The sequence below is a fragment of the Schistocerca americana genome, chromosome X (assembly GCF_021461395.2).
Source record: "Schistocerca americana isolate TAMUIC-IGC-003095 chromosome X, iqSchAmer2.1, whole genome shotgun sequence".
Taxonomy (NCBI): domain Eukaryota; kingdom Metazoa; phylum Arthropoda; class Insecta; order Orthoptera; family Acrididae; genus Schistocerca; species Schistocerca americana.
The window spans coordinates 215940490-215964855 of NC_060130.1; the positions used below are offsets into that span (position 1 = coordinate 215940490).

Genomic DNA, 24366 nt, shown 5'->3' on the forward strand with positions numbered 1-24366 from the left:
GGTGTGAATCATCTGAAAGCACAGGGGTCCAGGCTGGAGGAGGGAGCTTTATGGTCTGGGGAATATATTCAAGGCATTACCCGAGTTATTTTGTCATTCTGAAAGGCACAGATGATTGATATAAGTATGCATCTAGCCTTGGTTACCATGTTCACTCATACATGCAGTTCGTGTTTTCCTTCACACAGTGGCATTTACCAGCAGGACAATGTAATGTGTCACAGAGCTCACAGTGTATGTGTGTGGTATGAAGAGCACCAGGATGAATTTACTGTACCCCCCTGGCCACCAGACCCTCTGGATTTAAACCCAGTTGATAATCTGTGGGACCACCTCGATTGAGCTGTTCTCGCGGTGGATTCTCAAGAGAAACCTGTCACTTTCTGGCCATGGCACTGGTGTCTGCATGGCTCCATATCCGTGTCGTTACCCTCCAGAACTTCACTATCACTATTCCTGCATGTCTCGCAGTGGTCTATGCAGCAAAAGGTGGTTATTCAGGCTTTCGACTGATGGTCACATTAATGTGACTGGACAGTGTATATGTAACATGTCAAAATTACAATCTTACTTTGGCTGCTATCTTTGCGAGCAATCTGTACAGAATTGGATCCTGACAAGGCAGCCAATTTGAAGAAGTTTTGGGGTTTAAAATTTTATACACATTTTTTGTGCAGGATAAAAAGACATAGCCACCAAAGAGTGGCTACAGATTTTATCAGGTAGTGCTATGGTTAAATACATCCATCCTGTATTATCACAGATATACTTCTATCTTCTAAATGCTGACTTCCTTTGGTGTAGTGCTTTGACATGTTTTGCTTGTAGAAGCTGTCAAGTGGGAATATGATTGCTGAAATAGAGAGAATGATTTGGTCTCAGTGACTTTTCACTCATTATTTCACACTGTCCTATTACACAAAATGATTAAACTATTAGAGTTTTCCTTTTGAACGTGTAACTAATAAGTACTCTCACAGTGGAATCAATACTTTGCAGTAACAAAACTCTTTGGCCCATTCACTGTGAGTTTTTTAAGTGTTTCAAATTATTTGATGGAAAAGAATAAGCTGTAGGCATTGACTCTACTGACGACCAGCCAGCTAGCTGTCAATCAACAATAAATATAGTGTTTGTAAACAAATATGAAGCTTGTGGTTTGGTAGTAATGTAAAGCATTTCTTTATTTTTTGTTATTTGTTTCAGGCTTTGCTTCCACATGTGTACCTCCAGATACAGATCTGCGCACAGTCCTGTGTGTCCCCTTAAATTTTTCGAAGTGTAGTCGTCAGGCACTGGCACGTGCAGCAGAAGATGCAGGATTCGATGTTCTGCAAGTAATTAGTGAACCTATAGCAGCCTTGCTTGCTCAAGGCTGTGGTGTTGAGTCCCCAGATGAGAGAGGGTGAGTGCTGTAATGCAGTATGTTATTCTTGGTATTGGTGATAAGTTATGAAACAATCTGAATGATCTTTAGCTACTAAATGAGGTGTTCAACATTGTTAACATATATTTTAGGGCGAATATGCTGCTCATTATTGAAATTGTTGTTTCCACTATTGACTAGCCTACATAAGATTGGAGGAATGCATGTTTTCTCCTGAGACTTTACTCTGAGGGCTTTGGCCCCAAAACACTGCATAGCATGTGCACATAGGCTGATGTTTTCATCAATAGAGCTGATAAACATTCCACAGTGATACGTTTCAGTGCTGTGTTTTGTGGGTTACATTTCTCCAAATAAATTATTAATTTCTTATTAACAGATGAAACTTTGATGTTAAGATGTCAGTGGTTCAGTTTGTTGAGGAAATCTGCATAAATAGCAGTAAAATATTATTTTATAGTGAAGTGTATATGAGAAAGACATGTTGACTGTTGTTACATGAGCCCACATCAGTTGCTTTATCTTTTGACCCTGAGGTCAATGATCCTGCATGATCTAGACTACGGTCAGATTGCTCATTATTAGGTGTTCCAATTTAACGCAGATGATGGATCTCCTCTGGAAAATAACAATCAGATCATAAAGGAAGTCCTTTGGATATCCCATATGTTTACTGTGGGAAGGTCTCGTCTGAGATACAGAAGCAGCTCTGCAGCCATCTGTTTAGTGCAATGGTTACAGCTGGTTGTAAGTAATGCTTGTCAACATCTTAGTTCCTTTTGGTGGTGAACAGGGTTACTGTCACTCGTCTAATGGAATCACAGTTCACAATTTGTTATTTCATGCCCAGTATTGATTGGAATCCTTGGTTTGGAGCCAGGTAGATTTAAACTAGAGGCTCCATTGATTTTTTTGGTGATCTTGGGTGCAGATTTCTTGACTTAATCTGTATTGGATGTAGAATTTTAAAGTGCCTCCCTGAATTGGTTAGGCATGCAGTACCCGCAGAAAGGATTTCCTTCAATAGCGCAATATGTATAGTTTGCAGTATAGTTTGCATCCTTTTTTTTTTTTTTTTTTTTTAGATAAATTACTTTGTAAGCCTGTTTACCTTTAGATGTTGAACACCAAAGAGCCATGATCACTTCACATGTATGTCATATTGAGGAGATCAAATAGCCATGTAAGTCAACTGTGAAAATGAAAACTGAATATTAGGTAAGTGGACAAGTATTAAAGGCAAGATCACTGAATTACTGTGACTTGCTTAAACAGCATTGCTTGTGTAGCAAGTGGAACAGAAAATTGGGTAAAACTAGAAACAAAATCTTAAATTCTGACTGGAATATATATGTGACAAGTCTATTTTTGTGTAATGAGATAAATGCAGTCAACAATAGATAATTTGGGTAAAGTTAAGCCTTAAAGGTGGGCCAAAATTTCTTACTAAAACTATCTATTGGTGACACACTACATCAGTTGAGATGGCATGGAATGCTACGGAAGATTTGTGGAAAAATATTTCTGATAAATTACCTGATCGTGTTTTAGCCATAGGAGAGGTTCCTGTTAGCCAGCCATGCATGACACAGATGGCAGGATGGCGGTTCTAGTGAAATTGTACTAAATATCTTATCTGAAAATTATCTTGGACAGCCAACTAAGTAGAATACATACAATGTAAGTATACAATTTATGCTGTCAATAAAAAAATGTGAACTTTTCAATTCAGTGAAAATAAATGGATGAATCAACAAACACAGAGCTACAGCAGCATCATTGATCAGTGGTGTTGAATGAAAAGTTGTGCATGATGTGTCAATAAAATGACAACAAACTATCTGAGCAACTATTTACATCTGGGAAGGAGAATATTGATTAATGGGAGAAATTCACAAGCCTTGTCAGAAACATGCTGGTTGAGTTTGTGTGATGGGATGTAGTGAGATGTGGGGAAGGACCCACCAAGGTTCAATGACAATATTACTCATTTAGCCCCTGAGGGCTCACAACTCTCGTGTCAGTACCTACCTGCTTGGCTACCATGGGGCCCCATGCTTTGCAGCATTACTTCGTTTCTGTCCTGCAAGCTTATACTTCCACTGTCACTTTCTCCCTCTGTCTCTCCATTGTATGGTTTTCTTGATGCAGACCCAGCTCAGATCTCGTTTGTGACTGGGATTAGAGTTTCTGCTTTTTTTTTTTTTGTTTTCTACAACTTTTCATTAAGTAAAGACATAGTCCCCGTTGTTAGGTTTGACCTGCCATCAGTTTTCAGATTCTCCAGAAATGTTTACCATGCAGGGAAGGTCACCCAATGCAGTGTAAACTCCAGCATGGTGGCCATCCTGTCATGGTGGTCATCAAATAGCTGCACAGTGGTAGCCCCCTGGCCACGTGGGTATCGTATTGTTGGTGTGTGAGCTGAAAACTTCCCATGTATGCCAAGGTTTATGTGCATGTGCCCATTGTGACTGGGACACGGGGACTCCGAGCAACGGATTACTGGCCACGTAGCCATTTTCTGAGGCTGGGTGGCGCACATGGCAAGAGCCCCCATTCGAAGTGGGTGGCACCATGGCGGATGAGCCGCAAATGAATCGGATGAAGTTATCTTCCGCCGGCAGCTGTATGATCCCAGCAGTCTCTATGGGAGGAAAGTACGATTTAAGTGCAGAGAGATATGTCCATAAAATGTTTCCTTCCATAGGGCTAAGCGGCAAGCAGAGAAATATCCCCCCCCCCCCCTGTCCCCCCAATAATTAGTTTGCTCAAGGATTGCTGGGGATTCCTTCTTGGCCACAGAACCCTTCTTCTTTGTGGAGAACATAGAAGTCAAGCTTGGGGAAGTGGCAGCCATTTCTAAAATGAAAAGTGGGTCAATTTTGATCAAAACAGTATCCTCTGCCCAATCACGGGTGCTACTAGCTCTTAACAAGGTGGGTGACATACCGGTGACTGTCACTCCCCATAATAGTCTAAATATGGGTCAGGGAATTATTTTCACAGAGACCTGCTCTTACAATCTGATGCTGAGCTACGCACCAACTTGGAGTGCCAGGGTGCACACTTTGTTAGTCATGTACATTGGGGACCAAAGGTCAACAGTGTCGCTACCAGTGCCTTCATGTTGGCCTTTGATGGTGATTCATTACCTGAAAAGGTCAGGGTGACATTATACCAAAGTGATGTGAAAGAAAGCGTCACTCCCATGGACACCTGCCCAGATGGACTCTCAGCTGTGTTGACTGGGATGCTTTTGCCTCTTTTGTTGCCCTTGGCTCCCCACTGCATGGAGATATTGATGAGGCAGTCCAGAATACAACTACAACCATTATTTGAGCAGCTGATTTTGGCGATTCCCTGTTCCTTCTGTGCACCCCGACAGAAGACAATACCTGAATGGTCATCAGAAATTGCAGAGGCCATTAGAGATCGTAGGCGAGCTCTCCAGCACCGTAAGTGGCACCCATCGATGGAGCACGTTATTGCCTTTCAGTGGCTCCATGCCTGGGTCTGTCATCCAATAAAACGATGGAAACAAGAATGCTAGGAACAGTACGCTTCAACCATCAGACCATGAACCTTCCCTTCATAGGTTTGAGCCAAGGTCAGATGTATCTACAGATACCAGACACCTGCAGGTGTACCTGGTGGTGGTACGTTGAATGGTGCCATCTACACTAACACAGATGCCACATTTTTCTCTGTATTATGCTACGGCCTCTGAGTCTGAGAACTGTCAACCCTTTTTTGTGTCCTAAAAAAGTGGGTAGAGCAAAAGCAGTTATCTTTTACTGCACACCACCTGGATCCGTATAATGCTCCATTCAGTGAGTGGGGATTTGTCAGTGTCCTAGCCCACTGCCCCAGGATCGGACCACATCCTCAACCAGATGATCAAGCACCTATCTGTGGATTGTCAGTGTCATATCCTTGCCATCTTTAACTGCATCCTGGAGTGAGGGCGACTTCCCATTGCAACAGCAACAAATCATCGTCATCCCAGTACTGAAACAGGGCAAGCACCCTCTAGAGATGAATAGTTATTACCCAGTTAATCTCACCAGTGTTCTCTACAAGTTGTTTGAATGCATGGTGAGCTGGCGGCTGTGTTGGCTCCTTGAGTCTCGGGGTCTTCTGCCTCCATCCCAGGGCGGTTTTTGCCGAGGTGACTCTGTACTGAAAATCTGGATTGCCTGGAGTCTGCCATCCAAACAGCTTTTGTCCAATATCAACACCTTATAGCCATCTTCTTCGACCTGAAAAAGGCTTAAGACACCACATCCTAGCTACTGTACACATCTTCTTATCCCACCATACTTTGCAGGTTCAACTTGCTGCTTCCCACAATACCACCCCCCCCCCCCCCCTCCTCCCACAATCCGACGAGAGAATGGGGTACCACAGGGCTCTGTTAGTATGGATGTCGCTGAACATCGACTGCAAGGTGCCATAGGAAAGGCGCAGTCATGGGACCTCACCCATGGCTTTCACTTTACAGTGTCGAAACTCATGTTATGCACTTCTGTCAACATTGTAGTGTTCACCCACAACCAGAACTTTACCTCAACAGCCAACTACTCAATGTGGTGGGAACGTTTTGGTTTTTTGGACTGGTCTTAGATCCTAAGTTGACGTGGATTCCCCATCTAAGCTAGATTGATCGAAAGTGTTAGCTGCACCTTAATAGTCTCCACTGCCTGAGTAACACCAGCTGGGATGCAGATCGTACTACCTTTCCACAGCTTTACAAAGCCCTGAAAGAATCCCGTTGAAACACCGCAATCCATCCCCCGCAACAGCAGTCCAGATCGAGGATTACAATCGCAATCCACATCCTGTCTCTCCTCTCTGAACTCCAGTTGTTTCCTCTATCACCTCTCCTCCAGGCCCATTCACTACACATTCATGGTGCATCCCTCGGCCACAGCGTTGTCTTGACCTATCACCAGATCTGAAAGACTCGGTTCCTTCTGAGGCCGTCTGCCACCAATTTTTAGCCATTCTTGTCATATCTTGGGGTTCAGAAGTAGTCTGTACTGATGACTTAATGGGTGCTGGTCACGTGGGCTTTGCTTATACTCGCATGGGACACTGAACTGTGCTCCCTGCCAAATGGTTGTAATGTTTTCACTGCGGAGTTGGTAGCCATCTCTCGTGCTCTTGAACATATTAGTTTCTGCACCGGTGGATCCTCTCTCATCTTCAGCAACTCCTTGTGCAGTTTGCATCCCTTGACCAATGTTACCTTCACTGTCCCTTGGTAATTGCTATCCAGGGTTCCCTGTATGTCTGGACCCCAGGCCACATCAGGATCCTGGGAAATGAACTTGCTGGTAGCCTGGCCAAACTGGCTACCTGTAAACTGATTTGTGATGTTGGTATTCCAGTAATGAACCTCTGATCAGTATTATGCCATGAAGGTTAGGGAATCTGGAATGGCTCACTCTGACTTTGCCAAACAAAGTAGGGTGATTAAGGAGACTACAAATCTGTGGAGGTCCTTCATGTGGGCCTCTCTCAAAGACTTGATCGTCCTTTTGCTGGCTGTGTATTGGCCATACTTGGCTAACTCTTGGTCATCTCTTCTGTCGCAAAGACCCACCTCTCTGTCATTGTGGTTCCCATTTGCTGGTAGTCCACATTTTGCTGGACTGTCCGAACTTAGCCACCATGCAATGGGCTCTTAATCTCCCTCACTCGCTGTCTCTGGTGTTAGGAGACAATGCCTCAGTGGCTGACTTAGTTTTACGTTTTATTCTTGAAGGGAGCTTTCACTGCTCTCTTCAAGGTAGGTCCACTTACCCATATTGGCCCATTGATGGGTTGGCAGAACACTCTTTGCCTCCTCTGCCAAGTCCGTGCTGTGACTATCTGGGCATTGTGGTGCAGCCTGGTCCTCACCTTACCTGCTCTTTTACTCCCCCCCCCCCCCCCCCCCCTTCCATGGTCTGTTAGACTTGTTCGTCTTTTGTCTCTCTGTACTTCTCTCGTCGTGTCCATGTTGCTAGTCTCTTTCCTAGGTGATTTCTGAGTGGGCTACATCTGGTAAGGGGGGGGGGGGGGGGGGGGGAGACTGGGATGTATGTTCCCTCATTGCATTGCACTGTGCTTTCGGAGGCTTCTGGCTGCTCCCTAGAGGGAACACCTTTCTTGTGCTCTCTCTGTCTTTGTTTCTTTCTTTCTTTCTTCTTCTTGTCCATTATCTCACCTTCATAGACCTTGGGGTTTTCCTCCCGTGGGTTTCGTGTGGTAGGCTATCTGATCTACAGGCATGTAGACCTGTCTGTCTGAGGAAAAAGGGACTGATGACGTAGTAGTTTGGTCCCTTTAATCATCCAGTCAACCAACCAACAACTCTTAAGAATGTTATATTCTGAAATATAAACTGCCGATTGAATAGGTCATCATCATGAGTCAGAAATTGTGAATCTAGCATACCTAAAATACATAAAACCATGTTAGTATTATGAAAGGGATAGTGCTACTCTGCATGTAGCAGAAATGTTGAATTGCAGATAGGCATAATTAAAATACTGTCAAACAAGTAAGTTTACACACAGACAGACAGACAGACACAGAGAGAGAGAGAGAGAGAGAGAGAGATTGCGACTCAAAATCTCTGCTATATGGTGATTGGCAATCTATCTTTTTCATAATATTGACATTATTCCATCCTGGATTTTCCATTGTTAGATGTTATAATGTCATCACTAATTAAATAAGAATGGTGGTGTTTTTATTGTAGTCATAATTAAGAACAGATTATTTACAATAGTAATCCACCAGTCACAAGCTGTGAACAGTTGTTACAAACTACTTGCAAAAAGAGAAAAAAGAAATAATTTCTGTTGGCACTCCTGTCCCGCATACAAACTGTAACTTCAACAACACACTAAAGTCATACACGCCCATGTCAGAACCTTTGAACACCAAGATGAAAAAGGAGTTAAATGTGACTGCTCGTTAAGCCCAATCAACGGAAGGAAAGGCAGGTGAAACAAGGACTTACTCTTGGAGAAAGGTACACGAAATATGTCATAGAGACTATGAAGACCATGAATTAAATATTAAATGTCGTTCGCTATATTGCTATGATGGATAAAAAGTAAAACACAATCAACATCCAATGTGCCATTTGCTAAAACGACCGATAACTCAGACAGCAAACATACAGTAGAACGTAAGTGGTTAAAAGAGAGACATTTGGTCAGGAAACAGCTAATGGTCAAAGGTTGATGACAGTGAGCACAAAGTGATGGTGGGTCACCACTTGACAAATGACGATGGCTAAAAAGACAGTACCCAGTACGTAACCTAGCTAAAATCATCTCCTTGCGGCGAAAGGGCTGAGAGAGGAGATCGGCCAAGCTTCTGGGAGATGTTTCATTCCCTGGAGTTTGTTCCCATGAATGGAAGACCAATTGTCATGTCAAAGTGACACCACCTTCTGATAAAAGACAACATGGAGATCATTGGAAGGAATGGAAGAACTAGCTGGATGATGTAGAAGGACTGCAGACTTGGCAACAGTGTCAGCAGCTTTGGCAACAGTGTCAGCAGCTTTGTTTCCTGTCAGACCATCCATCAAGACAGAGCAAGTGGAAGCTTTCTTTGACCTGTTGCACTAAGGGATAGACAGTGTACAGCATACAGAGGCTCAGAAAATCACTGAGAGAATCCAAGCAGATGACGAAATTGAAAAGCCTGTGTCGCTGGATGTACCGTGTGGCCTGATACATAGCAAAGAGCTCTGCTGTTAATACTGAGCAGTGTTCTGGAAGCAGATATCGAAAATGGTCGGTGGCAATGATCAGGCATACCAGACACCATGGTCATTCAGAGAGCCAACAGTGTACACAAAGGTACTATCACCAAGTTCCGTGCAAAGGTTGAGAAACTTACACCGATAGATCGAATCTGGAGAAGTTTCCTAAGGAAGCGAATCAAGTTCAAGGTGAACATGGGCCACCACAGAAAGTCAGGGTGGCGAAGGGTACACATCCATCGGGAAAGTGGCAGATAGCGTGAAGTGAGGTTGCTGGAGCAGTAATCAAAAGCGAACTCCAGGAGGTAACGGAGAAGAGGGACACACCTACTGGCAGTCAAATGAGTCGTTGACGGAGGCGACATAAGATGAGTGGCCAGGTATGGCAGACAAATGGCATGTGTATCTGCTAAGGAGAACATCATATCGTTATGACCACAGTAGTTAGGCAGCTTCTGCATAGAGACTTTCAACTGGGCTGGTGTAAAAGGTGCCAGTGGCCACATGGATTCGATGGTGGTAGATTGTATTTAGACAGTGTAAGATGGATGGATGTGCAGATGCATAAACGGAGCATCCATAGTCTACTTTCAAAAGGCCAAGGGATCTGTACAAACGGAGGAGGGTGGTCCAGACCACTCCCCAGGAAGTACCACTGAGGACCCGTAGAACACTGACGGACAGGGTACAGCGGGCAGCCAGGTAAGACATGTGGGAGGACCAAGAAAGTTTCTATCAATCATGAGCCGCAGGAATTTCATAGTTTCAACAAACGGTAGAGCAACAGGCCCAAGACCGGGTGATCAAAAAGTCAGTATAAATTTGAGAACTGAATAAATCACGGAATAATGTAGATAGAGAGGTACAAGTTGACACACATACTTGGAATGACATGGGGTTTTATTAGAACCAAAAAATACAAAAGTTCAAAAAATGTCAGACAGATTGTGCTTCATCTGATCAGAATAGCAATAATTAGCATAACAAAATAAGACAAATCATAGATGATGTTCTTTACAGGAAATGCTCAATATGTCCACCATCATTCCTCAACAATAGCTGTAGTCGAGGAATAATGTGAACAGCACTACAAAGCATGTCCAGAGTTATGGTGGGGCATTGGCGTCGGATGTGGTCTTTCAGCATCCCTAGAGATGTCGGTCGATCACGATACACTTGCGACTTCAGGTAACCCCAAAGCCAATAATCGCATGGACTGAGGTCTGGGGACCTGGGAGGCCAAGCATGACGAAAGTGGCAGCTGAGCAAACGATCATCACCAAACGACACGCACAAGAGATCTTTCACGCGTCTAGCAAAAGGTTTTTTTTTTTTTCTTCGCTTTTAGTAAAACCCCATGTCATTCCAAGCATGTGTCAATTTTTACCCCTCTATCTACATTATTTCATGGTTTATTAAGTTTTCAAATGTATACTGACTTTTTGATCACCCGGTATAAAGAAGGTGGAAGAAACCCATTGTGCAGCCAGAAGTTCATACAAATGGTTATGTCAGTGGAAAAGCGAAAGCCATTGTTGATGCTGCATGAGTAAAGACAATGAGACAATGCTGAAGACTTCCCTCAAGGAGACAAGTCCATGGGGAACTGCAATAGGTGGCAAAATCGTCAACAAAAAGGGACCCGGAAATACCCAGCGGGAGACAGGCCATAATAGGGTCAATGGCAATAGCAAGGACAACGAATGTCAGGATGGACCCCTGAGGCATCCAATTTTCATGGATAAAAGTGTCCTACAAGTCACATTCCACACGTACTTTGAGAAGTCTGTCTTTTAAAAATTCCTGAAGGAAACGTGGCAGGCAGACTGGAAAGCCCCACATGTAAAGAGTACAGAGGGCACCGGTCCTCCAGCTGGTGTCGAAGGATTTCTCCAGATCAAAAAGCACATCCACAGTCAGTTATTGTTGCAGAAAACAGTTCATGACATGGGTTGCCAAAGTGGTGAGATGGTCAACTTCAGAATGGCACGCCTGAAATCCACACTATGCAGTCGTTAGTAATTTGCGAGACTTGAGTCACCATACCACCCGGGCATTAATCATATGTTCTAAACCTTGCAAACATAGCTAGTGAGGAAAATGGGGTGGTAGCTAGAAGGTAGGTCTTTGTCCTTATTGGGCTGAGGAATGGGTATGATGAAGGCTTCATACCAGCGTCTGGGGAGCATGCCATCTGCCCAGATGTGGTTGTATGTGTTAAGCAGAAAATGTTTGCCCGCAAGAGAAAGGTGCTGCAACATCTGAATGCGAACATCATCCAGCTGTGGGGTGAAAGATAGGGATACAGTGAGAGTGATCAGCTCCCACATAGGAAAGGCTGCATTGTAGCATTTAAAATTCTAAGAGGAGAAGGGTATTACCCAAGCCTCCTCCATTTGTTTCCAATGGAGGAAGGTAGGGCGGTAATGGGTGGAGCTTGAAATATTTGCAAAATAGTGGCCCTAGGTGGTGGATATAGCAATGGGTTCCACAATGACATCATCTGCTCCGTTCAGGCTAGAAATTGGTGAATTGACCTTGGGCCCAGAGAGTCGTTGGAATTTAGCCCACACAATGGAAGACAGAGCGGAACTGTTAAAAGAATTAGTAAATGAAATCCAGCTAGCTCCTTTGGCATCCCAAAGAGGGTGATGACACTGCGCACGCGACTGTTTACATCAAATGCAGTTCTCCAGTGTTAAAAACGCTGAGAGTGTGTCTCTGCACATGAATTGTTACGGTACGCGTCAGTCCACCAAGGACTGTGACATGATGTGGTAAAGTGGAAATGTGAGGAATGGAACATTCTGCAGCAGTAAGGGTAGCGTTTGTAAGGTCATCACAACTGGGGAAATGTCGTTTGTCAAAGGTCACCAGGGAGGAGTAAAGCCTCCAGTCTGCCTTTGAAAGCTGCCAATTAATTTAGTAAGTAGATGAGGGAGGAGTTGGCAAACAGATAGGATGTGGGGAAATGGTTGCTCAAGTATGTCTAAAAGAGAACACACCACTCGAGACGACGGGCAAGCTGGGCAGTGCAGAATGAGAGGTCCAAATGGGAATAAGAGTGTGTCGAGTCTGAAAGGAACGTTGGTGCTCCAGTGTTAAGGCAGAAGAGGTTGAGTTGATCGAGAAGGTCAGCCGAGAGGGCACTTTACGGACAGGTTCACAAAGAGCTGCAAAGGGGGTGATGCGCATCAAAGTCACTGAGCAGCAAAAAGATTTGGGAATTTGCCAACGAGCTAGAGGAAGTCTGCCCTGCTGAAACCGAATGACAGGGATTTAGGCGGTACAAAGAGAAAAGGTGAAGCGAGGAAGGAGAATGCGCACTGCAACAGCTTGCAGCCGGATGTTGAGTGAGAGGGTTTGACTACGAATGTCATCACGAATAAGCAGCTCGACTCCACCACGAGATGGATTGCCGTCCTTGGCCATATGTTCCTTTTTTCATAAATATTTTCTTCTCCGGAGAACCAAAAAAAAAATTACTGATAGAAAGAAAATTGGCTTGATATTGTCTACGTTGTCTCCATAAGTTATAAAGTGATTTTTACCTAATTCATGTTTTAACCTATCTGGAAAGTGAGTGAGTCCCCTGTTCAGCATGTCTTTGAGACAGAGTACCTCTAACATAATTTGTACAGGTCATTTCCAGCCTAATTGATACTTTTTATTTACAGATGAGTCCTTCCACTATTTTAATAACTGATTAAATGTTCATGCTTTTGTTGGGTAGCTGCAGAAAAGAAGGCTGTCTCAAAACACGAACCGTGATGAGATGTAATATGATGAGCAGCCACCTACTACTGTCAAACTTCTTTCACAACTTGCATTATAGTTTTAATTTTGTTCAGAGGTCTACTTACTGTGTTGATGCAATGAATTGTTTTATCCTGTATTTTTGTAGAGCTCTTGCCAGATACGCTCTGCAGTATTAGATTTAAATGCCTATGTTGCAATAGGACCCATATCTCTAAATCTGTGATTTGCTGTTGTGGAATGTGAGTCTGTTTCAGTGTTGGGGCCACTCCTGTTCCTTATTTATATAAATGATATGCCGTCTAGTATTATGGGTAACTCTAAAATATTTCTGTTTGCTGATGACACTAGCTTGGTAGTAAAGGATGTTGTGTCCAACATTGGCTTGGTTTCAAATAGTGCAGTTCATGACCTAAGTTCATGGCTTGTAGAAAATAAATTAACTCCAAATCACAGTAAGACTCAGTTTTTACAGTTTCTAACACACAATTCAACAAAACCTGACCATTTTAATTTCACAGAGTGGACAAATTTAGTGAAACTGAACAGTTAAAATTTCTAGGTGCTCAGATAGATAGTAAACTGTCGTGGGAAGTCCACATTTAGGATCTTGTTCAAAGACTTAATGATGCCATTTTTTTTTATTGGAACAATATCTGAAGTGAGTGATCATTCGACACAAAAATTAGTCTACTTTGCTTATTTTAATTTGCTTGTATCATATGGTGGTATATTTTGGGGTAAGTTCTTGTTGTATTGTAGATTGCATTTACTTAAATTTATGGATTGACTTTTTTTGGGTTCATATACATTTTATTTTTATCTATTATTACTTTTATGTTGTAATTTCATGTACTGACATGTTCCATGACCTGGGAGATTCTCTCCTCAATTTGGTCCTATGGAACTTGACATGTAAATAAAATAAATAAAATTAATTTGAATGTTGATTTTTGTGCATCATTATCTGACAGGCCATTACTAAATTTGATCACAATGTGCTTCTCAATTTGAAGACAAGCTATTGAAAACAATACGTATGATCCTGCGACTATTTCCCCACGCTCTAGTTGGAAAGTGTGACATCTTTATCAGATTGGAAGTTTATTAATGTTATTTTTGCTGTAAATTAGTCAAAAATATAATATTGAAATCTTGACCAAATTAATTTGATGTGTATCTTATAAACTGAGATTGACAAAGTCCTAAGTCTGGAAAGTAAAGTCATCTCACCGAACTGAGAGGTGAAGTGAAAACTATACTGAAAAATAACCCATCTTTAATCCAGTTTCTAAAAATATGGATTGTACCTAGTAAGATGTCCTAGGTCTTTGAGGCATGTGGTTTACAATATATCATGTGAGTTTGGTGTGAATTATTACAACAGTGTAATCACATTATTAATGAACAGTGCAAGAAACACTCCAAAATGTATAACTAAGACGTTGTGAGAAACCATTCATTGCAAAGCAAGGTGTTACCAACACACACAAATTATTATTTGACAACGCTGAAATCCTGGCACACACCTTGTGTTACTGGGATTCATTTATCAAGAAAGCAGTGGAGATCCACAAGTGTCCTAAATTTTTTAATGGAGTTGATGGCGTCACCTGAATCCCAACATGGAGGAAAGATCTAGAAAACAATATAAACCCCATACTAATGCGAGTGGCTGATCTGTTTCCTTATCATTGTTGTGGTATTATTGGTAAAGCGAGCATGAGCATGAGCAGTGCTAAAGAAAGCATGAGAGCTTTAAATCTGACAGATATGTGTTGACTAGAGTTTGTTTACATCTTACAGCTTGTCATACCGAGGTATTAAGGAGACATTTTGGGAACTTGCTTACCTGTGTTACCTGTTTTGGTGAATTTCAGTAGTTGTTTCTGTTCGAGTGAGTGTATGTTCAGTGAATTCTGGAAGTAGTCAAAGTTACAGGTTTTTAGTTATCCCAAGATAGATACCAGAGACTTTATGCTCATTTCATTAATAATGTATCAAGTTACCTCTTCATTTTAATATTTGGTGGCTAAAATCTGCTTCATTTTAAATGATCAAGACTTTTTATTAAAAAAAAAATTACACGGACTTGATCAAATCTGGTAGAAGTAATATTACTGAATATATTGCTGTGTTAGTCTAGAACAAAATTAGGGAAGTAGATCCCAACAACATACAGATACTAACTTTATATAAATGAATCCATCGAGTAGGAGGAGTTGTCAAACAGAAATTATTTCAGTTGTTTTTAAAACTTTTATTATGTGCCTGCACCCTTAATTTGTAGGTGATGTTTTCAAATATTTTTACAGCTGAGTGAGTTAAGTTGTGAATAGTGGAGGCAATTTTTGTTCCAAGTGTTAGACTTACAAACAATACTACTATTTTTAAATTGTGCCTGATGCCTCACAACAAACTTCATAAGAGAGGTTGTTAGGATGCCAAAATTTTTAAACAATTGCCTTCATGAAGTTTGAAGATGACCATCAGATATCCTTACAGAATATTTCTGTATGATGAATACTTAGTGTCTGTGTGTAGAATTGCCTCAAAAAACTATTTCCAGTCACATCAATGAATGACAATGTGCAAAGTAAGCTGGTTTTTAATGCTTTCAGTAAAAAAATCAGCAATTACATGTAGAGAAAATGTTGCTGAATTCAAGCATTTTAAGAAATCTGTAATATGTGATTTTCTATTCAAGTTTTGGTCTATATGTGCACCTAGGAATTTTGAACAATTGATTTTACATGCTTCCTATCTCCCAGTGCTCTATTATTGGTGCTGGTGATACATCTTGCCTTGTACAGATTTCAGTGAAGTGTATGTTTTCTAAGTAATATTCCAAGAATCAATATTTTTTAGCATTTCTTTTATTGATCAGTCTGTTGTCACACCTCTGAAGGACTTGAATGTGATTGTTGCATTATCATCAAAGAACACCATTTCTGAAACTCCGCTGCAGAGTGAAAAATCTCATTCTCAACACCATTTCTGCTTTATTACTGTAAGGTGGAAGATCATTTATACATATCATGAACAGGAGTTTTCCCAGAATTGAACTCTATGGAATGCCTGTAATAATTTGTCCACACTCGGGGGGAGATTCATCATTAAAACTTCATGAGCTATCTAACATGGCCATTTTCTTCCTGTCAGTGCAGTATAAATTCAACCACTTTAAGCATTGTACCTTGAAAACTGAACTTTTTAAGTTTATCCAAAACAATGTTGTGATTTACAAAATCAAATGTCATACATACATCACAAGAACGTCCTGGTAGGTATTGACTCGCTAGTCAGATATTTCAGTATGTGGTCAGTGAAATGGTAGATGCCATATTTAGTGGAGAGACTCATCTGGCATTCAAATTTTGACTGACAGTTTATTTGTAGATAGGCATGACCATTCTTCAATACATTACCTTTTGCAGCAACTTTAGAAAATGAAGTTCATAGTGAAATTAGTCATTAGTTATTAACGTCTGTCCTATTACCTTTCTTAAAAAGTGTTCTAATATTGTTGGGCTCTGGCTGGTCTCGAAAGATACCTTGTGAAAGTGATGCATTAAAAATATGGATGTAAACATCAGCTGTAACTGAAGTACATGCTTTTAATATTTTGCTTGAAATACTATCATCTTTATGAGAAATTCTTACTCTTGAGAGTTAAAATCCTGGTATCTATTGAAGAAGTTGGAGTGATCTGAAATTTATGCTTGTGATACTTGTTATTGCATATGCTGCAATGCTTTTCCTTTCTTGAATTTTATGTGATTGGCTGTTCGAGAACTGACAATAGTAGTGATGATGTATAGGATAGGTGGGCAACCAGTTGCCTGCAGGCCGGATTCGGCCCATCATTGGTTTCAGTTTGACCTGCAGAAGAAATTTTTGGGGAGAGTGTGAAGCGCTCACATTGTACTCCATCCAAGACCTATTTTTGGATATTTCTGCTGATGCTCACCTTGCCTCGGGTTTGCAACTCGTGACACAGACCACTGTCAGTTTTGCTTACTCTGCACATGCATAATGCAATTATACCACCGCTGACTCCCCCCACATGTTACTTATTGCGTACTGCCTACATCTGTGTTACACATTGATGGATTGTAAACATTGGTAACAGGTGACAATGACATGAAAACTACTGACTACTCAGGAAATGTGCTGATTTAAATGGCAGCAGGGTGCCATTTATAGTGGTGTGTCACTCCCATAAACATTGTCACAGGTGCTACAGTTTTCACTTCCTGCACCTGAGGCACTACTATTGCATCACTTGAAAAGTGGTGTGTGAGCTTAAGTAATTATGTGAATTAGGCCTGCAGGTTACCCGTGCCTATCCTACAGCAATGTAGGAGTGTCTGGAGGTGGCACCTAGTAGCTCGAATTCGATTTCCTGTCTATAAGGACGAGAAAATTGAAAGCATGAGTTTCAACTTTTGATTTGTCACAATTAAATAATTTTCATTTCAGGAAAACCTTGTGATCACATGTGCTGTGCAGTTCTACACTGTTGCATAGTAAATAAGCTATATGCTTTTAAAATATCGGAACAGGTATGAAGCAGGATTGAAGACTTGCTTGCAAATAAGAGTCCACTATGTTGTTAGTAAAGGGATCCACAGATAGAAATAAAGTAGCATCCTGTGTACTGAACAGAAGTGCAGTATTAATATCATTAGAACTGGGGGGGGGGGGGGGGTTGCAAGTCGTTTCTGGATAACTCCCTTGGTAGAGCATTTACCCATAAAAGGCAAAGGTTCCTACCAGTTCAGATCTTAATTTGGCACACAGTTTTAATCCACCAAGAAGTTTCAGTAGGATTACTGTTCACTTTATTGTGTTATGTTGTGCCAGATAATACTGACATTAGAAAATTGTTACAAATTCCAGAAAGACTTGTAATTTATCAGTATTTGGTGCAAAGACTGATTACTGACTGTCAGTATAAATAAATCTAATATTGTGCTTCTAGATAAATGAAAAGTATAATAATGTTTGAGTACCCAATCAGTGATCAGTCGTAGAAATCAGGATGTAGAGTTCATGTGCTTAGTGATATAAGGTGGAATAGACACAAAAATCTGACTTTGGGGAAATCAGATGCCAGCCAGGCTTTTATTTATTGAAAGGATTCGTAGGAAGTGCAATTTATTCACAAAGGAGCTCACCTATGAAACCTTCATTTGACCAATTCTTTGGCAGTTTGGTGTCCTTACCAAGTTGGGTTAATGGATGAGATTCAAATAAGAGGTTTACAATTCATCATACATTTGTTTAACCATACCAAGAAAATCACAGAAGTGCTTAATAAATTGTTCCAATACAGGGTTGCCCTCAGGAAGTAGTACTTTTTCATTTGGTTATTATGAAGTTTAGCTTATATTTAGACCAGTATAACTTACAGGTAACTGTTCTACACACGTTTCCATTATTGAAAAGCCAAACAAAAGTTTATTTCATAAAATGTACATCATTGGTGATACATTGCTAAAGAGGTTTGTGAAAGGTCCTTGTTGAATTCTCAACTATTTCTTGAAGAATTTTCTCTGTGTCTTTATGTATCATGGCTTTCAATTGATCAGTATTGTGGAGCCATATAAAAAGCTTTTTTCTTAAGATGATCCCACAGAAAAAAATTTGCTGCCGAAAGATCAGGTGCTCTCACTAGCCATGGGATAACACTGAATCATAATAGTAATCGATGTGGAAAGTGGCACCTCAGTTTAGTAATTGCAAACCATATTGTGTTTAGATGAAAACTTCCCTGCAATGTGTGGACTGAAGAAATTATTGATAAAGGCTGCATACTGCTCAGAACTGACACGTACTGACTTCCCATTGTTGTCAAAAAAATATGGCCCAATGATTCCAGTGAACTGTCAAAAAGCACACCAGATGATGACATGTGGGCTATTCTGCAACTTTTCATGAATGAGCTACAGATTTGTGTCTAGAGTAATATTGAAAGATTGATTTATTGATAAACCTATTCATATGAAAGTTTGCTTCATCAAACATCACGAGATTCATCAGAAATACCTCTTACTGGTCAATTCTATCCAGTAACATTGCGTGGAAATTGTACCAACTCACTTTTGTCTCCCCACTGTAACTGTTGAGCCACTTGCATCTTATAAGGAGGAAACTTCAAATCCTATTTCACAATCCCCAGCAAAGACGTGTGAAGGATCTGTGATGGTCTGGAATGGTGACAGACTGATCACTGTGGGCTTTGTTGCAGAGCTGCATGAAATCATTGGATATTTACTGGCATTCAGATTGTCATTTCAGGTCCCTTATGTTTCACACTGGCTCCACAGTCTGTCTTACACCATTGTTTCATCTGTCTGGAACATGGAAAAGGCAGAGTCTACCATGGAGCATAGACTGCTGCAATGCTCTGCACGTGACATAACTCCCCTATTGCCTCAGTATGCACATGCACTGGCCAGCGTTCCATACTGAACTGAATGGCATATGATGTGGACCTGATTAGATGCAGTAGATGGTGTGAATAATCTACACCTTTGCAGGGTGGCCGATTGAAGATATACTATTTCCTGTGGGCCAACCTTTATAAGTATTTTATAGAAAAAAGAAGTTAAACAAATTTTCTTTAAATATCTGAGCTAGCAGGGGGAAACAAGTGGCTAATATGGTGGTCTGACATTCAAGAGGTCAGTTTTTCAAATCCCCGTGTGGCCATCCAGAGTTTTATTTTCTGTGGCTTCCCTAAATCTCTTAAGACAAATCTCAGGATGGTTCCTTTGAAAAGGACACTGCTGATTGGTGATTTCCTCCTCCCCCCCCGCCCCCCCCCCCCAACCAATCCAAGCTTTTGTTCCTACTCTGATGACTTTGCCCTTAAGAGGACATTAAATCATAATTTTTGGTCCTTTTAAGTATCTTCACAGAGATTAAAAAATGTTACTTGCTCTTTTCATCTCAAAAATTGTGCAGTGGTTGTGGCACTTGAATAGAAGGCATATTTCTTGATTTTTGGAAACTACAATATATTAACAATTTTGCATGTAATGAATAGATGAGATCATGGAATGTGTTTCCAACAATTGTCTTTTCACTTTTCCTCCCTTACGGACATTTCAGCATATTGTACATTTGATGAGTTTATTGGAACATCATTTATTTCTTTCCGTGTGTTTGGTATGTGTGATAAACTGTTTCTGTTTATACTGCACATGAGAATCTCAATAAACAATTTAAGCAGCACTTAGACAGTCCCTTGCTTTGTAGTTTATCAATAAATACTTTCCTTAGAAAATGGAAGTGAAATTGTGTATCTATAGAAGATTATTATTATACACAATGTCTTACGATAGTCTGTAAATGAGGATGAATGGACTGCCTTGAAACATATTGTTGATAAATTCCTGAGTTCAGTTTCCAAATACTGATCTAAGAAGCAGTTTCAGGTAAGAGGGCATATGAAACTACTAGTGTATAAAACAAATTACAGATTGCTATTCATTGAGAGAATATTGAAAGTGTTTATTCGCCAATGGTGAGGCTGGATTTGAAATCCCAGTGCTGCCCATGTCTCATTCTAACCAGCTCTGATAAATGTTTGACAAATTTAGTAATTACTGCCATGTTACAGTATTTGAAGTGGTTGTGCAGTTTGCTTATACTGTAATACAGTGCTAAAATTTGGAGATGTTTTTCTATTGCTTTGTTGAAATTGTCGTGAAATGTACTGCTTTCTCATCCAATACTGTTTAGGGGGAAAAAAATTGGAACACACCAGAAAGCAGGTATCTTACTGTGAATGGTCAGTCCAGTGGAACTATAGAAAGGAACTAAAAATTATCTGCATTCTCAGCCAGTTCATAATGAATCATTTGGTTTTGTTTACCTGGGCTTATAACCAGGGAATGCATATTCGATTGTTGCTGTTTACGCTAGGTATTACCAGAAATAATTGGTAGGCTTTGCTGTATTGTTGAAATTTGCAATATTGCCTGTATTTACTGTGTGGCTTTAAAAGTGATAACTGCACAAACAGTCATGTTGTATATTCCCACAGTTAGTTACTTTAAATTTGCTCACAATTTTCTCAGCCCACAGTTGTGGAGAATATTATATGGGAGGATCAATGCAAAACTGGATGAGCCAAGTATTAAACAATGCATGGTCTTTTGTGTGACTTTACTTCTTGACACAGTCTCTTAAATCTCTTAAATTCAGTGAATATTTCCTGCACTGCTCTTGAACTTCAAATTTTTTGAATGGAAGCTCTTCAAAAGAGTGATGTGCAACAGTCACCAAATTGTAATAGGGCAGAAATGTTTTTAGGAGCTGGGATTTTGTGCAGATTGTGGCACATAACAGGCAAAGGTGAAATTAAATTCAGCATAATGTTGATGCTATAATGGGTTTGTAAACTGAACAGAACAGTAACAAAGTGAGTCCCCACTCTGTGTACACAGCTAAATCATAAGTCTGTTTTGCAAAATCATACTGCTCCTGCCAGATTGTCCCTTTGAATTAGTGGTGATGCAGATGGACCCAAGGAGTGTTCATTTTATATTAACACTATATGTTTTTTTGTTGTTGTTGTGGTCTTCAGTCCAGAGACTGGTTTGATGCAGCTCTCCATGCTATTCTATCCTGCGCAAGCATAATCTCCCTGTACCTACTGCAACCTACATTCTTAACACTATATAGAGTATAGAAATTAATAACTAATATAACTAACACAAGGAACACACACAAGTAGAATATACATTAATCACAGTGAACTTCACTGCACTACTAGGATTCAAATGTCACTGCACTACTGGGATTCCAATACAATTCCAGCATTTTCTGGCATTAGCACCCCCCCCCCCCCCCCCAAAAAAAATTGAGAGTTGAAATAATGGTAACGATGATTGTAATGGCTCAACAGCATCCAAGGGAAATATCTGTAGAGTTTTAAGTGGGCAGTACCAGTGCATATTGTAATGACCGCATTGGTCGACTGTTGAGGTCCCTGGCAGTGATGGGTAGATCAAGGTCAGAAGGTCATTATTAGTCACCCAGGTCAGGGTGGGCAGCTGTGAGGTGAGTGGATACCTGGCAGATTCCTTTTGGGATGTTACAAAAACAGTGTTGACAACGTTAACATTTGTTATTCAGAGAACAACAGTAGTCGGGACTTTGCTCCAGGCCACTAGTGCTTGTAGGTCGAGCAGTGCGCGCCCAGTCGAGGAATGCTATTGTCAGCTCATGGCCAGTGTTGTCGTGGTGATTGATGTCAGAAGCAGCAGGTCATTGTCCCGCTTGTCTGCTGCACTGCCTAGTTGTAGCAGAACATCTCGGCACAGGGTTCGCAGAGGCGTACCAGACCACGTTGCGGCTCCCAAAACAGGAGATGCAATCCCCAGCATTGGAGTCTGCCAACAGAGGCAGAAGTGGGTAACAGGAAGCCCACTTACCCTTGCAATGGTGGAAGTCTGGCTGCAAGTCTCCACGCTCATACTGTAGGCCACCAGGAAACCCGCCGGAAGAGAGGCACTAATATTGTTACATCAGACACGGCACGAATAGTGGCACTGTGACTAGCAGCGGTAGAGTTCCCAGGATGGGATTTGTGATTCTGTAGAAGCTTGCAGACTGTTAGATGAGTAGACAGCAGATCAACATAGGTTGCTCTTCGTAGCTGGGTGTCGGCAGACTTAGCATGTCTGGGAACATCTGAGAATAGGGATCCGATACAGGGGCGGTGAAGGGACTACGAGAGTCTGCTGGTCACTTCAGACAGCGGCACCCCAAGCCTGGAAAAGGCAACAAACCGTAGTAGCCTGACACCACTTTCGACTGGTGATAAATAAATTCGTTCTGCCGTTCTTGTTTTGTCATCTCCTGGAGGAACATAACCAGAGAGGTAATATTAACCAACTTCACTCTTTGGAGGCACTGGCTAACATCTTCTGCTTTGTCAGATCCTTGAATGAATGTTCTTACACTCTGAACAAGTTTTTTTTTCTTCATAGTTTGTGATCAGAGTGCTGCCACGTCTCTCCATATGTTGTCGTTTTACAGAATTGGGGTCAGACTAGGGCATTGCTTAACACTCATGCTTTCTATGGCTTCTTGCAATACCAGGGAAGGTGTCTTAATTTTTACCTGGCTACACCAAGTACAATATTTTGTGGTGCCACACACCCCTCTCCTTTAAAAAGTATGCCCCAGATTTTGTTTAAAGTGCTTCTATAACTCTTGATATATATTCACAAAATGACCTTAGTATATGGGACACTTTGTTTCTTCCTTATTCTAGTCTGGTCTAAATCGCAAGTTCATTGACCATATTCGTAATGGTGAAACATCTTAACTAAGGTCAGTCCTCTGGACAATCTTGTGCCCCCACAAAAATGTCTTCCCACTGAGTTATTTACAAACTAGTACAATCATTTGATCCCTTTCTCACATCTTAACACATTCTCTCAAACATTTTACAATCATCAATCACACTTATTCCTTGTCATTTAAAAAGTAGGTTGTACTTCTATCTTACTTGGGTAATCCTTAATTGCTACCAGTTATCCAGTTGATTGGTGTTTGATGTACTTCTCAGTTCAAGGGTGGTGTTTGGGTTTCTATTTAAGGTAGATATAGAGAACAGAAAATGCTGTCAGAATCAATACAACACTAGAAACTGATGTAGTTAAAACACTGTGGTGTTGGTTATTGCGATGCTCCCATACATACTGTGCCATGTGTTCAGTGGCTGTCTGCCCCCCTTGTGATGCTGTCAACTCATCTAATGAATTGAGGAGATCCTGGGTGTTTCATTCAGAAAGGTTAGGTTCTTAGTAGTCAACATGTCTGGCTGTATCTCCAGCCAATACAATAAATGCTGGGTCAGATTTCTCATCGTTATTCCAGTGATAGTAGCTGGAAGCCGAAACATTGTCCCTGCTACATACCATTGACTAGCATTCCGTCGTCCTGTAACTCTAACCTTGTGATTCCCTTTGGCCTTTCTTGCTCTTAGCAGTTCACTATTGCCACCTGTGGGGGAAAATACAGAGTGAACCTAATTTTGGAAAATATGGGTGCAATGTTAGTGCTCCCTTCTGACATCTGGCTGCTTCTGGCTCCTCTGAAAGTAGTTGTATTTCACATGCCAGCACACTAGCCTGAACCCACCTCTTCAGACATACTGTACCGTTCCTTCTTCAGCATGATCGTATGCCAACATCAGTACGTAGGTTTCCTTCCGGTCTAAGACTAGTGACACTTCCTCTGCTTTACCAATACAAATTGTCCTATGACTCTCCATTTCACTGAGCGCAGATGAACCGTGTATCCCCCCTCAACAGTGGGAACTACACTGATATTTGAACTGTTACCCCATTCTTGTTAATCTCACCAATGCTCGTGGTGCTAAGTCCGTTACCTAATATAACTGTTCTCTCTGTCTCTCATACAAAAG

General features: G+C 41.1%; 1 protein-coding gene across 1 annotated transcript in view; it reads left to right on the plus strand.

Annotated features, from left to right (window-relative positions):
- LOC124555534 (heat shock 70 kDa protein 14-like) overlaps positions 1–24366 on the plus strand; it is a 150019-nt gene that overhangs the window by 50045 nt on the left and 75608 nt on the right. Inside the window, exon 5 of the mRNA XM_047129489.1 lies at positions 1207–1405. Within this exon, the coding sequence (XP_046985445.1) occupies positions 1207–1405 (199 nt within the window). The remainder of the gene's footprint in view (positions 1–1206; positions 1406–24366) is intronic.